The 16,551-nt window shown below is 41.8% G+C and overlaps 1 protein-coding gene across 1 annotated transcript in view; it reads left to right on the top strand.

Annotated features, from left to right (window-relative positions):
- The window catches only part of MTFP1 (mitochondrial fission process 1), a 46,222-nt gene extending 31,565 nt beyond the window's left edge, over positions 1-14,657 (top strand). The window contains exon 4 of the mRNA XM_089652216.1: positions 14,300-14,657. Within this exon, the coding sequence (XP_089508342.1) occupies positions 14,300-14,384 (85 nt within the window). The 3' untranslated portion in view covers positions 14,385-14,657. The remainder of the gene's footprint in view (positions 1-14,299) is intronic.
- The last annotated feature ends 1,894 nt before the right edge of the window (positions 14,658-16,551 follow it).

Raw genomic sequence — 16,551 nt, 5'->3', positions numbered from 1 at the left:
TTTTGTTGCTATTCTGCCTGTCAGTGTTACAATACACCTACCATTCGATTTTTAGACTGATCATTTCTTTGTGAGTGGGCAAACATTCAAAATCAGCAGGGGATCAAATACTTATTTCCTTCACTGTAGATTACATTGTGACTTGCATTGATGTGATTCTAATGCAGCTAAACGTAATGCAACTAAATGCACAGTTTATTTATATGTATATATGTATGTATGCATTTAGTCTTTTAAACTCATATAAATGTAGGGTTGACATTGGCAGTATGAATAAGGTTTTATTCTTTTAAGCAATGCTAATGTACATATACACAAATGGACTGATCAGTGAAAAGTCAGCTAACCGGAAACTTTCTTGTACTAATCAGAATTCTGATTTTCAAATTAGATCTGATTTAAAGAAATGAGAACTGGAAGCTACTTGCTTTGGACACCTGGAAGGTTATTTCTTGCATATTTTTCCTGTATCAGCCCTTAAAGTAGAATTCCAGCCTAACTATAAGTATGCTTTAAAATGTCCCCTCATGCTACCTATACTTATTTTTTGTCCACTCCAGTACCGCCACGTGATCTCCTGTCTCAGTGAGTGGTGGCTACACGGGAGAGGAGGGATCACCAGCTGTAAATTCTGGGAGTTATGACATCACTCATAGGCTTCAATGTCCCAGCTGTTGGCATCCCTCCTCTCCCCTGCAGCAGCTGCTCATGGACATGGGGAACAGAGCTGTGGCTCACGTGATCGGAGCGGACTGAAAATAGGTAAGTATACACAGCCTTTTTTAATTTATTTATATTTTTTTTTTGCACAGGTTAGGCAGCATAGGTGGCAGAAGGGGGGAGAAAACATTTTTGAGCATAGCGTTAGGCTGAAATTCTACTTTAAAATGATTATGGGATTATTGAGCAAAGCCCTACTCCAGTCCAGGGGTGGACTGACCATTCGAGCACTCTGGCACTGCCCGAGGGCCCGGGGTCAGTAGGGAGCCCCATGAAATGCCCCTGGTACCTTTTTTATAGGCTTTTTTGAGTGTGGGCAAGGACACGGGGCCCCATGATCCCCTGTTGCCCGGGGGCCCCATGAGTTGTCAGTCCGCCCCTGCTCCAGTCTGTACCTTCAGGAATAGGAGGAAGGGTGGCTTGTGTTCTGGACTGTACTCCAAGATATGGAATTTACAGGCAATTCAAAATTCCTCTTAACTTAATTTTACAGTGCTTGCCCCAGGCTAAGTATTTATAGATCCTGAGATGTCCCCCAGGCAGTAAATAAAAAGAGTGTGGCAACCCTTACTTGTCAGTTACAGATGGAGTGTATCGCCCCATAGGATTTTGTGGTTCATGAAGTGAACGGGTGGCAGTGGAAGGTTTATTGCAGGGGGTTAACCACTGACCACACCTTGCTCCCCACCTGAGGTATAATTTGTCTTTTCCTGTGTTAATGGGTGTTGCTGGGAAAGGAAGCAAGCAGGCTGTGTGGTAACAGGTCTGTAGGTCTGAAGCAGACCCAGTGTGGTCTATTTACTAACTCAGAGGCTTAATAACGGTTTTGCTGGACTTTTGTTTTGGACTGTGATTCTTACCCCTGCAAGGGAATCTTCTGATTTTGTTGTAAACTCTGGCTAATAAACGTGGACAGGAAGCCCTTAAACTTACTTTGTGCATGGCAGGGCTGGATCTAGCCAGTCTGACGTGGGTGGTGCAGTAAAAATGTCAGGGGGCAGAGGATGGGAGGTCAACAGGGGAGTGTACAGAGGTCAGTATGGCAGTGTACAGAGGGTTAGCAGGGTAGAGGATGTATAATATGTTCCTAAAGGAAACTGTAGCCTTTGAACAGTATAAACAATATGTAAACATTGACAATATTAACCACTTCCCACCGCCACCTCTTGGCTCTTTAAGAGCTTCTAAATGATGGGAGGCAGGCATTTGGGTTATGTGACCGCTGGGATTGGTTGTCACAGTGGTCACATGATCGGAAAGCTGCAGATCATAATTATGTAGCGGAACCTGTCTGGTCCCCACTGGCAACTGTGTTGGAAGTTCGCGTGGCACGCCCTCAGCACAGGAAAGTAATTACACAGGGCCGCATATATGCAGCTTCTCGGCCTTAATGCCCACCCACTGAGAGGCCGCATATATGCGTACCATCAGCCGGAAACTATTAACAGTACTCATAACAAGTAATCTGCCTGGTTTAACAATTAAAAAGTCAAGACAGCATGACAAAATGTATGTTTTTATTCACACAAAAAGGACATTTTCGTCTTAGGTGCCGATCAACTTCTGTACAATCAGCCTTTAGGAAAATTTCCACTTGATCAGCACGGCTGGCAGCAACATATTGAGTGCATCAGTGAGGATGAGTGTCTTGTTCACATCAGAGTCCCCCAGCATTGCCCCTATACATCAGAATCCCCCCTTACATGCTTGTCTCCGAAATCTCACCTTACATCAGTGTCTCCATAGTTTTACCACCTTACATCAGAGTCTTCAGAATCTATCGGCGTGCCCCCTTTCATCAGAATTCAGATGTCCCTAAGTGCTAACTGGACGTGAAATCAATTGAGCACATTTCTGGAGCTCCTGGAAGAAGGGGGGGGGGGGTGTAAGGAGACAGATGGGGGAAGAGACATGAGGGAGATGGGGAGTTTGCTGGCTGGCATTGTGAGTGTAACCAACAGCCGCTGAAGCTCCTTCTGATGGACAGCTGGAAACCCTGCCAGAGTACAACAACATCCATCAGGGGGAGGAAGTTGCCTGGGGGGGCAACACAACTGAAGTCTGCCCACCCCAGCACCCCCCTAGATCTGCTCATGGTGCATGGAATACCTCTGTACAAGCTTTCTGCTTGAAGCTGGTATCAGTCTTTCACCTCAATGAAGAAAAGATGGGCTTGGGTATAAGACTACCTTGTCTTTATGAAGAATGAGCTGGCGACTCATTCTTGTAAGGAGCTGTTCCTCAGAGGCACGTTTGACAGAAGTGATGGCAACGAAGAAGTCCACTTTGCAGGAGAGGTCATCAAATGGGAAATCACTGATGTGTTCAAAAGGTAGTTTTTGCAGGGAAAAGAGAACCAAGTTGAGGTCCCATGGAAACACAGGATGCTGTAAGGAAGGCCTGATCCTAGATACACCTTGAATTAAGGTTTTGACAAGGGAGAGCGAGGTCAGTGGTTTCTGAAAAAGAATACTGTCTTTTCAGAGTGCTTAAGGCCAAGTTCTGGTCAAGTACTGATTATAGGAAGGTATAAGTGTGAGGCATAGAGTTTTCATACCTGGCAAAGAAGAATGTCCATGTACAATAATAATTGTTCTTTAAAAGGATAAGTTCACCTTTTGTAACATGTTACACCCATATTCAGGGTGTAATATGGAACATGCTACAAATGGACCAGCCCCCCTGATCTCCGTTGTGACGGCTAGTGGGGGGGGGGGATCTTCTCCCTTCTAGCTGGCACAATTTAAAAAAAAAAAAAAAAAAAAGGAGGCCATGCGGGGCTCTGCCCACACTGCCATATCATTCATTCATGTTTCACAGCCTTTGAGCCTGTCAGCTTGTAGTTCTCAGTGAACTACCACCAATGGTAGTTCATTGAGTCTTCCTGTTAGTATCTGCCTGCACATACAAGGTGTATGGGCACACAGATACACTGACAGGTCTGCAGGAGACCTGCATGGCACCAGCGATTTGCTGATCGCTGGTGCAGTGCTTTACAGGCTCCAGTAACAAAAACCTGCAAAAAAAAGGTGCATTTTATTATTTTTTATTTAAAGGTTAACTTATCCTTTTAAGCATAGTAAGGAATTCCAGAATCACAGCTCCCTCTGTCCATTAAGACCTGGGCTTCAACAGCCATTCTGTTAATGCTAGTGATTGGCAAGCAGGATAGAATACAGGACTCTGAGACAGCAGGTCTTGTCTGGTCTGTTGGGAAAAGGCCAGGGGTCATCTTCTAATAGGCTGATTTTTTTGTTTTGAGAACCAGGTTCTTCTGGGCCAGTTTGGTGCAAGAATCATTGGTTTCTCTCTTGCTCTATTTTGTGGAGCAGGCAAAGTAGAGTTTGTGCTAGAGGTTCCTTTGTCCTGCCTAGGGATGAGCTCAGACATCTTTAGATCCTAGTCTCAAGGACAGACTCATTATCCAGGGATTTTTGCTGTCCACATCCCAGGAGTGGACAACTGGAAGGTGGATTTAACTCGGCCACTACCGTATAGACTAAAGGAGAATGGGTCCTTAACCCCAAGCCCCATCTTCAGCCTGTTATGTGAGAGATGAGGGACCCCAAATGTGAATATCCTGGCCTCCAGATTCAATGAGCTACTTCTGTTTGTGCCTAGGACCAGGGATGAGCTCAAGAATGTTCAGATCCTAGTCCAAACGTGCCTGCACTGGCTCCCCAGAAAGCTGTTACTGTCCACCACCAATCATAAGCGGCTGAGGCATTTTCTGCTATCGTATGTATACAAAGGGTTTGTATAAGTGCAGTTGCAGGGTGGGGAATGCTTTGGCCACCTCTGTTTAGCAGTGCGCAGTAACAGCATTCAGGTGGAATCTGGCAAAGCCCTATAACAGATCTGCTTGTGTGTCAGGCTGTGGCGCGATTAGAAAGGTACAGGAAGTCCTATACCTTCTTAATTACATCATGTTTGCAGATGTGCCAAAGGTCTCTGTCAGGTACTGAAGGCTGGGCAGAGCACTACAGCACATCTGCACATGTGTGGGTCAGGTGCAACATAATACTCACCTAGGCGAGAAAGGTGGAAGTGCTGCTATAAATTAATAATAAATATCCACTTGAAGGAGTTGGGGGTGGAGGTCCACCTTTTGAGCATTCCTTTTCCACTGGATAGAACTGGCCAATGATTTTCGGAGTGAAAATGTTTTCTGGACTGACCCACAAGTCATAAATTGCCCATTCTGTTTGTGAAATTACTCCAACTTGGGTAGAGATGGTGGAGCAGGGGAATGAGCCTGGTATTAGGAGCTGTGGACAGAGATGGCTGCATTAATACTGAGAAAATGTGACATAGTTGCAGAAAAATCTGCCTTTGTCAGGTAGGCCACTTGTTGTGTGAAATTAGATGCAGAAACGGGGGTTAAAATTAGGTCCTACGCCAGTGCAAGGAAAATCATGTAGACCAGTAGCAAAGTCCTCATGGCAAAAGGGGAGGAGGAAGAGCCAGAGTACTTTATATGGACTTCAGGCAAAAGTTGCAGTAAAGTGTGGAACCTGGGGTGCGATATAACACCCGGTCACTCACATGAGACTAAGCCAAGAGTGATTGAATTTTGGTGCCCATTTTGAAAAGTGTACACTGTAAAGTGAATACATTCCAACATTTCTTTTCCATTATCTGTCAGAGATGCAAGCTAACTACATTCATTGCACACAGTGCCTAGGTGAGCGTTCATGCAGGATCCAGTTCCTGAAGCAACAGTATAGGCCACCCCCCACAGCACAGAGTCTGGGTACATCTCTCAACATTTTACCGAGGTTGGACTGATCCAGATATATGGCTTCTGTTGTAATAGAAGACAATGAAGAGTTGATTGAAGAATCCAAAGATAAAAACTAGTTACAGTGTTAAGAACCCTGCATTCACTATATCTGGTCTCCCACAGTACACAGGACATGGACGTGCAATTATTTTAGTAAATATAAACTGCTAAATACCTTTTCTCATCAACAGTCAGAGCAGTCTTGTGACTTCTATCAGTGTTCAGCAGACCACTGGTTAAAGCTTGTAGGAGTTCTTTCTGCTCTAGGAGCATGCAAAACCCCTGACCTCTGTCTGGACAATACTGATTAGCCCTGTGCTGATCACATGCACCCACCCAAGAAAAAAAAAAACCTCTCTAGCAATACACACTAAACTGAGCATGTGCAGAATGGCTGCAGTTCAGTCTGTCTTATCGGGAGATAAGACGTGGACATGAACAAGAGAAGGAGTGGAGAAATTAGGATCAAACTGCCTTTTTACACAATGCAGAGGATTAACCCCTTAGGTTCCACAGTGAGTATAACAAGCATGTTTTACTGCATATACAGACTGATTTTACTGTTGTAGGTTTAGTAACACTTTAAGTTTTAAAAATGATTTCTCTGCAAGGGAGAAGGGGTCCATCACTTTACGATTCAACATGCTGCACTTCAAGGCACAGTTCCCAAAGAACATTCCAGGCTAGCCCTGCAATGACCAATCCAGCCTCCAAAGCTAGTGCAAGGAAACGTCAATTCAGATAAGCTGCATACAGAGACCAGTTCAAGAAGCAATGTAACAGGAATCTTGAAGAAAAAAATGGTAGCTAGTAAAAAAAAGGTAGACTTTTCCCAGCAGTGAAGAGAAATGCATCCAACCTCCTAGGACACTAGCAAAGAAGACAAAGCATGCTGTGAGAGTAGGAGGGGTTATACAGTTATACAGGGCTGGCCACATGTTTTTGACAATGTCTGTGTCCTCCTGAACGTGGCAGTATAACCTGATTGTGGTGACTGCACTTAGCCTCACCCAGTGCAGATTTTCCAGAACATAAGACAACACTCTAAATGGCAGCAGACTAAGAGTGATCATTCCCCTGGGTTGGTTAAATCCATAGTTAACCCTTTTCACATACAGACAGTAGCTGCTGCCATGTGTTTAAATGGAAACCGATGCTCAAAGCGTTTGCTGTAGCAATTTTAAACAAATGTCACAAACATCTGTTTGTGACACTTGCCACCACTCCAAGACAGGAATGTACAGAGTTGAAAATATGGTACCTTTCTTTAAAGAGGCACAGATTCTTTAATTTCTTGTTTAAACTGGAGCATTCAAGAGATTCAGCTCAGCAATTTTTAAATACCGTAATGAAATTTATTGAAATAAAATAACAAATGTGGCATGAAAATATTTACAACAGAGGAATATTACAAAATAAATAGAAATCGCAAAAATAAACAGGATTAAAAATGAAAGGTACTTGGCAAAACGTTTGCCTGGTTTTGGGTTTCTGTGCAATGTCCGAGTTGCTTCAGAGTAAATCTGATAGTTACTGGCTGTTTCATAAATGATTCCCAGCATCCGTAGCAGTTTTATTGTCAAATGAAAGCTGCAGATGCCAAAAGCAGCATTTTTGCTGACCCTCTAGAGGAGTGGTGCTGAGCCAACCAACCACCCAATTAAAAGAGCTAAGGGGTGTTAGGTAGGAGTGTTTTTAGTCCCCTTGCACACAGATGCATGCATTTACTGACGTTTATATGCAGAAACTTGCTGGCAGAAAGATCCTGAGTAATAAACACAAGTTTTGTTCCATAAAGACCTTGCATCCACACGCATATAGGTGCATAAATGTGTGTGTGCGTATAAATGCATAACATTTTCTCTTTATCCTATTGTAGTTGCCAGTGTTGCAATTTATGCACTTCCACTTGTATATACTTGCATATAGTATGCGTGTGAATTACTGCACTCAAAAATAAAACTTTGTCTTTATTTTATGGCTCTAAATCTTATCCCTGTATTATGGATTTTTATGCAGCTCTGTGCATCATGCCATAGACAACAAATACACCTGAGTTCAGATCATTAAAAAAGGCTTTTTTTTGCCCATGTGCAAGAGGCATTAGTATATTCCAATGGGCACTCTGTTAATACCATTTATTCTATTCATAGCCATTTTTCCAGAGGCCATGGTTTTGTAATTTGACGTCCAGTTGTAATGTTTGGGGGGATGGCAGGACACTGACTTTTTTGAAAAACATAGTCTTTTATGAAGCACAAAAGGCTATTCAGCAGCAAAACAAAAGACCATATCCGCAAAGAAGAACTCAAAACCTAATTTTCAGGTTAATATAGTCTAACAGAAAAGAACATGCTTACTTCAGCCAGGGAAAACTTCAGCAGAACAGTCCAAACACAGTGTGCCATAGGGCCCTGCCAACAATGGCGCTTTCTGCCACGTGTATCCAGACTCAAACAGGTGCAGCATTAGCAGCCCTCCCTTTCCATCTCCTCTCCATGTGCTATTTCCTTTTCAGCTCTCTCATTTATAAACCCCTGCTGTGTCTCTTAAAGTGGTATTAAACCTAAAACCAAAAATTTTATATATTGCAGCTTAGCAATCAGTAGATGTTATGGCTGCATTCGGTTTTGTTTTTTTTCCATCTGTGTTCGCCTGGTTAACTTGCCAACAACACACCTTCTGTATTAGCGTGCCCACAGGAGCATAGGGGGACACCTTTGAAGCCAAACCCCAGATAACACTTTATAATCAATTACAGCAACAGTTTTATTTTTTTTTATTTTTTTTTGGGGGGGGGGGGGGGGATATGTGTTCTGGACAGCAGATGTTTAACGAAATAAAATTGCAATTTGAAAAAGACCAAAATGTAAATTTGGATGCCTTTATAGTCTAGAATACATAGGCATGTACAGAATATTCCTGATTGTTATCTTCTAATTAAGCAATGTAATCTTGTGTTTTGATTGTACCTCCATTCTGAATGGTTTTTGATTAAAGTTATAAAAAGATACTAGACCAGGATGTGTATTTAGTTTAACCGCTTCCCATCTGGCCTAATGCAGAAATACTGCTACTGGGCGACACGGGTGCACAAAATCACGTATATATACGTGATTTTGCATTTCAGGGTAGGGGGCGCGCTCTCTACCCGCGCTGCCGTGACTGTCAATCACTCGGCCCCGGCCGTTGATTACTCTCCTGCGCTTGGTGATTGCCAAGGATCTCCAATAGGGAGGAGAACTTTGTAAATAAAACAGTTCTCCCTTTTCAGCTCATGCACACTGCTGTGCATGGCTGTGCACAGCACAATCCCAAAACATAACATGGCAACAAGTAAATGAAAATCACCCCTGTTCAAAAGTCTGCATACCCTTAGTTCTTAGTACTGCATATTGCACCCTTTAGCATCAATGACAGCATGCAGTCTTTTGTAATAGTTGTCTAAGAGGCTCCAAATTCTTGCAGGTGGCATAGCTGTCCATTTGTCTTGGCAAAATGCCTCTAAGTCATGCAAAGTCTTTGGTTGTCCTGAATAAAATTCTTGTTTAAGATCTCCCCAGTGTGCCTAGATGATATTAAGGTCAGATGTATTTTCTGAGAACATGCTTCATTCATCTTGCCATCAATTTTCACAAGATGCCCCATGCCTTTAAAGCTCACACACCCACAAAACATCAATGAGCCCTACCATCCTTCTTAGTAGGGATGGTATTATTGCCGCTTCAAACATAGCGGTTGTGACCATAAAGCTCCATTTTGGTCTTGTCACTCCCGATTACAGTGTGGTAGAAGCTGTGAGGCATGTCAAAATGTTGTCAGGCATATTGTAACTGGGCTTTTTTGTGTCATTGGCGCAGTAAACGCTTCTTTCTGGCAACTCGACCATGCAGCTCATTTTTGTTCAAGTATTATCATATTGTGCTCCTTTAAACAACCAGACCATCTTTTTCCAGAGCAGCCTGTATTTCTCCTGAGGTTACCTATTGGCTTTGCTTTGTATTCCAACAATTGGAAGTTGTGACTTCAATCTTCCTTGGGCTACCGGACCTTGGCTTCGTATCAAGAGATCCCTGAATGTTACACTTCTTAATAAGTGGTTGAACAGTACTGACTGGCATATTCAAGGCATTGGATTCTTTTCTATCCTTAAAAAGTTCCATTACCTTGTTATGCAGATCTTTCGCCAGTTCTTTTCTGATCCCTATGGCTCAGAATCTAGCATGCTCAGTACATCCACATGAGAGCTAACAAACGCATTGACTATTTATACACTGACACCAATTTAAAAAGCAACAGATGTGGGAAATTAACATTTAATTTAATTGGCATTTTAACCTGTGTGTGTCACCTTGTGTGTCTGTACCAAGGTTAAACATTCCAGGGTATGTAAACTTTTGATCATGGCCATTTGGGTGACTTTGGTTATCATAATGATTTAAAAAGGAGCCAAAAAATTATGTGATAATAAATGGCTTCATATGATCACGGTCCTTAAATAAAGGCATGATCAGTCATATTTTCAATATCAAATTAATTATTTCAGCCTGGTTATGTAAACTTTTGAGCACAATTGTACCTCTAGAAATCAAACAATCCAGCAGTAGAAGGGATAAGAAAGATAATCAAAGATCTGCAACCTAGGAGGATAAAACACTGAAATAAATATTTCAGCAACCCACAATGCTGGCTTTCAGGCAACTGTCCAACCTTAGACATAAATTAATCAGCAGGACATTCTGATTACAGAGACACAAATGAAAGAACCAAGCCTTGCATTAACTTACACTGAAAACTGCACAGCCAAATCAATCCATTAAAAAGTGTCACACATTCAAAAAGGGCCTTCATTATTATAGGATCATACAGCAGTAATGTGGTGTGCCTCTTTCAATGCACAAAAAGTGCAACCAAGGATCTTATATTGACAAAACAGGAAAGAAATTACAAAAAATAATGAATTTACACACACCATAAAAGAACATAAGGAAGATGATTTCTGCACACCAGCGGGACGTAATTTCTTACACCCAGACCACTGTATGGAAGACATAATTTAGTTCTTAAAGGAAGCTTTAAAAATATTCAGGAAAGGAAATTTTTTGAGAATCATTCTGTTTGCCACAAAAGGTAATGGACTAAAAATGGGTTATTCTGATTAACTCACAAGGTAATGGACTCAATATGGATCTCCGTTTTCAAAATCACTATCCAACAGTTTTATGACCACTCTCACTTCTGTGACTTCCCTACCATCCCATTCAATAGCAGTTCTCCATTCCTTATTTTAACAACTACCACATTTTCATGTATATGTTTGTTTTTCCCCCTAGATATTGTCCTACTTAACAATTTGCTAAAATTTTGTGTGTTAGTACTGCTTGGACCTTAGTAGAAGGTGTAATTGTGCAAGTGCACTAATACTGTTAAAATCACTGCAAGCTTTTCTAAAAAAAAAAAAAAAAAAAAATTAACTTCTTCCACTTCATGTAATGTGTAATGAAAAATAAAAACCACATAGCTGTATAGGAAGAGAAATATTATATATAGTATATGTGGCTGACTGAGCTAGTTGTTTTATTGTCTCTGGCTTCACTGAACCCAGCACAGTAATTTGCAGCAAGTTCAGTGTTGATGGGGGAATCCCTCCCGTGGAGCTATTGCGTTCTCCCATTGGGAGCTGTCCCTGCCACAAGCATACAGTAATTATTACGAGCGGCTTTAGACGCTGGCAGTAATCGCATGCTAAAAGTTCGACATGCTGGTTGTACCCAAGTTGATCGATGGATCAGCTCGGGTGAAATCAGCTTACCCATACGTGGATCGAATCTCAGCCAGTCCCTGCTGAACCGCCTGAGATCCAAACCATCTAAGGCCGGATTTACATCTAATGATCTACACACTTGATATGAGGCAGTGGTTCAAAAAGTACTGAAAGAACTGGATCAGCATTATATCAAGACAACTAGAATTTATAGGACAGGTCTGCAATGATATCCTACATATTTGACAAACCTTTTTCAGGACAGCTTTCATTTCCATAAATAAGAACATTTTAAAATCCACCAGGCATCACTGAACATGATCAGCTCCCACCCTGCCTCTTCAACAGGAATAACTCAGGCTTGTTTGGATCTTAGTGCAATCCTACCTGAGGTATTCCACCAGGAAGCTTTCACTGCACACTGCCACTCATAAGTGGCAGAGGCATTCCCCTCCCTGGAGCAGCATGTCTACACACGCCTTGTATAAATGCAGAGGAGGGCAGGGAATACCTCAGCCGCTTATGATTGGTGGTGTACAGTGAAAGCTTCCTGGTAGGATAGCACAGGTGGGGCTTACTAGAATCCGAACACGTCTGAGCTTCATTCCTACTCCTAGGGCTTCCCTAGTCCATGACTAGCTTGTTCTGCATCTTCCTTTAATAGTACACTGATTAAAAAAAAGTGTTCCTTTAAGTTTTTTTGAGCAGAGTATAGCATCAAGTCAATTAAACTCCTGCGATATTGATCTTGTCAGTTAAGTAACAGAGGGGGTTGTTAATCAGTTTCAGCTGCTTTGGTGTTAATGAAATTAACAACAGGTGCACTAGATGGGCAACAGTGAGACAACCCCCAAAACAGGAATGGCTTTACAGGTGGAGGACATTGACATTTTTTATCCTACTCATCTTTTCCCGATGTTCTCTAGTGGGCCCCGTGCTCACTGCCCGGCACCATAGATCTCAATTGGCATTTGCCATTGAACACCAGAATTGTCAGGTCCGCCACCGGTGCCCTGTGCTTTTCACAGATGAGAACAGGTTCACCCTGAGCACGTGACAGACAGGAAAGGGTCTGGAGAAGCCATAGAGAACATTATGCTGCTTGTAACATCGTTCAGCATGACCGTGTTGGTGGTGGGTCAGTGATGGTCTGGGGAGGCATATCCATGGAGGGATGCACAGACCTCTACAGACTAGAAAATGTCACCCTGACTGCCATTAGGTATCAGGATGAAATCCTTGGACCCATTGTCAGACCCTACGCTGATGCAGTGGGTTCTGGGTTCCTCCTGGTACACGACAATGCCTGGTCTCATGTGATGAGAGTATGCAGGCAGTTCATGGAGGATGAAGGAATTGATACCATTGAATGGCCCCCACGCTCACCTGACCTAAATCCAATAGAACACCTCTGGGATGATATGTTTTGGTCCATCCAACACCACAAAGTTGCACCTCAGACTGACCAGGAGCTCAGTGATGCCCTGGTCCAGATCTGGGAGGAAGTACCCCAGGACACCATCCGTCGTCTCATTAGGAGCATGCCCTGATATTGTCAGGCATGCATACAAGCACGTGGGGGCCATACCAACTACAATTTTGAATTGCTGCAATGAAATTTCAGCAAAATGGACTAGCCTGCTGCATCCTTTTTTCACTTTGATTTTCAGGATGTCTTTGAATTCTGTCCTCTGTAGGTTGATAATTTTAATTTCCATCAATTGATGGGGCATCCTTACATTCCTAACACATTACCCCGTCCATATCAGTATAGATATCCAGCATGAGATTTTTTTTTTTTTCCCCATTGTGATCTGATGTGTTTTTAAAGTGTTCTTTTATTTTTTTTTTGGGGCCGTGTAATATGCAGTTGGCACGGTTTTCAGATTCAGCCTAGATGAACAAATATGGGGAATATGTTTGCTAATATGTCTGTTAATCAATTGTAAGCTATTGAAATGTTACATATGGCCACAAGATGGGGGAAGTTCACAACAGATGCTGCAAGCGTCTAATAGCCTTATTTAAAAAAAAAAAAAAAAGCTCTGTTTCTGAAGTTCTAAATGGATTCTCATTGATTGCTATGTTACAACTAAGACCCCTTTCACACAGGCGATCCTATCAGATCTGCTTGTCAGTTTTCCAAGAGGACCTGAACAGAGGGCCCATTTATTATAGGGACCAGCAGATGTAAACAGACTTGTGTCCATTTATACCTGCCTACCTCCAATCTGATCCTCTAAAAAAAAAAAAAAAAAAAAAAAAAAAAAAAAAATATGAAAGTGGATCCATCCCCTTCTGTTTAGGCAGATCGGATCAGAGGACAGTCAGGTGTAAACGGACAACGGAGTCTGTTTTACACTTGACTGACCATTCAGCAGAACGGGGTCAGTCTGAGCTTATCACCTACCCACTCTGCTCTGATCAGCAGGGAATCCGCTCACAGAACAAACAGTCCACCCAGTGTAAAAGGGGCCTTTGCGGACAAGAGTTTGATACGATATTAATCTCGTTTCTGCTGTAGCAACATTTCCCCAATGTCAAAATGGCCAAAGTACAATTCTGCTATACCTATTGGAGTCACACCCTCACCGGCCAGGATGCTGCAGACTTTTGCTGCTTTCTTACTAGCAATTAATAGTGATGTCTTGCTTTCAGGAGGTAATTTGACCCTGTAGCAATGCTCTCACTGGTAAAAATTCATCAATGAGAGAATTGCTAATATGACTAGAAACCCAGGTCAATACCTCATAGATTCTGCATGTGGCCTTTGCTGCAATAGATTTAGACAAACACAGAACTTTGACTATTACAAACAAATCATATATATTTTACATTCTGGTCGTGCTGATAATCCCTGTAGGCTAACACAGCAGATTGTGCTGACATTGCATGATTCAAAGAACCTCTTCTATAATAAAAGACAAGCACTAGTTAGCCCCAGCCATCCTTCCTAAGCTAGAGCTTTTGTAGTTAGAATATATTAATCACAAATGGTTTGACTGATTTTACGTTTTTTCATTGCTTTTCAGGTTTGTGGACCTCTTGCTGAATTCCAGTCTTCGTAAACTCTATGACAGTCATTCAGAAAAGACAGATGGCTCCCACACTTCTTGACAAACTGTACAGGAAGCAACACTATCCTATCTTATATTCAGTACAGCAAGCTTGTTTGTTCCTGCAGACAACAGACTGGACTAAAAAACAAAATACCAAAAGAAAATTGTCATGATGTACGCATCTGCTAAAGTTCTTACTGCTCTATCAGCAGAATTTCCTCTTCTAGCCCCAAAGCAGCAATACATCAACAAAACAATGTTAATTAAAATGAAAGCCTGTATGGAGGTAGTTTTAGCATTAGTTGCAATAAAGAACAAGTAAAAGCTGGAATATTGTCTATAATGTTGTCAGTGTTGTACAATTAGTGAAAATATATATACATACACACATATACATACACACACCTTTTTTTTTTCTTTTTAATGCAAAGGTTTAGTAGTGTGTGCGTGTAGAGGGTTGTGTGGGCACAGTGGCCAGGAAATCTTCTCTCCACAGCTGCTGTCACATTTAAAACCAGCAGCTAGGCAGGGCTCCACCCACACAGGTACATTATTCATTCAGTTTCCTGTGAATGGATAGACTAATAAAAAAAAAAGTACCATTAGCCATTGCTGCTGATGGCTTGTAGTTCTCAATAACACTTGAGGGCACTGGGGAGCACTATCATAGTTCACTGAGCTTCCTGCTCTCAAATAACTGCCTGCCCATATGAAATCTGATCACAGATGCAATACTCTGCAGGCTGCTCAAAAAAAAAAAAAAACTGAAAAATTTTGAAAGGAAAAAAAAAAGTTTAGTTTGTTACAAAATGTTGTAAATAAGTAATTTTTCTCCTTCACTACTGTGCTCTAATGAGGTTGCAGTGATGGGCACTGTAGGGCATTGACAGGCATCACTGATGGGCAATACTGATGATCAGTGTACATGTCCCCTCTGAGGAATGCCGATTACAGGCTCTTTTCTCCTCACGAGCTGTCAGCGTGAGGAGAGGACTGCTGATAACCAGCGGTCCCCATTTACATGTGATCAGCTGTGATTGGACAGAGCTGATAACAATAGAGCCTACATCATCGGCTCTTTACAGCGATCCACTGTGTCCCAAGGACACAACACCGATTGCCACGCATCCCCAGGAGTGCACATGCGCAGCTAGAGTAGGAGGGAGTCATATGATGTCCTCCCAGAATGAGAGAACTGCTGCTCATCCATCACTTCCTTATATGACAGGCAGGAGGTGGTTAACATGCAAATTTCTAAAACATTGCCAAAAAGATTTTACTATTAAGGGTAAAAACACAACATCAAAGATTTCCACACCTGTTCTGCAGAATTTGTGGTCTATTGTCTGGCCTGCCCATGTGGTTTATATAATATAGGCAGGACTATCCATACATTGTGGTGGCGGTTTTCCCCAAAGCATTTCCTTAGAGGACAGAAAAGAGAAACAGTGTACCCAGACACTTTTTGGAACACCATGATCAATCTACAGAAGGATTGAGGGTCTGGGCCATTGAACCCATCTCCATTTGGCAGAAAGATTTCAGTGCCTCTGCCAAAAGGAAGAGGTACTGGATTTATGACCTAGATGTACTATCCTAGAGACAAAAAAAAAAAAAAAAAAAAAAAACAGCCCTATATTGTAGGGTTATATAAATGGCTATGACTGTTGTACTGACTATTTTGATCCCCATCTTTCAGGTTCCATATCTAAATTGACCTGTATGTTCTATAAATAATGGGTGGCTGGTTCATTCCTCCCATAGACAGTGAATTACCCCCACAGTCATGATAAATTATGCATAAAAACTATTGCCTCTACACCTTATTTTATAACTGTTTATATAGAACCTCTTTTATGCCTCAAGTTCATAGCATGAATTTTTTTTTTACATATTGGTTGTAGTTATCTTATGATTTCCATGATGGTTCTCTTATTAATCTTTTAATTAGTTTTCTAGTATGTATGTTAGTACTCTATGCTGCTGCTATACTTAGCAGTAGCTATTATTACACTAGCCCATGGATCCCCAATTTGCTTTTTTTCCCCCCTTTATTGCATGGTCTTTTCCTTACCAGTATTTTATATTTACATGTCAGCATTGAATATCCATCCATTATTTTAGCTATAATACCCTCTTATTTCAGTGACAGCTCTTATTGCGTTACTGGATGTATTAGGATGCACATTTACTGTCATTGTAAATTTAATCTTATCCAATATTGC

Source organism: Staurois parvus, unplaced genomic scaffold (genome assembly GCF_062004578.1).
Source record: "Staurois parvus isolate SC_StPar_1 unplaced genomic scaffold, SC_StPar_1.0 ptg000673l, whole genome shotgun sequence".
NCBI classification, from domain to species: Eukaryota; Metazoa; Chordata; class Amphibia; order Anura; family Ranidae; genus Staurois; species Staurois parvus.
This window is presented reverse-complemented; position numbering and strand designations above follow the sequence as displayed.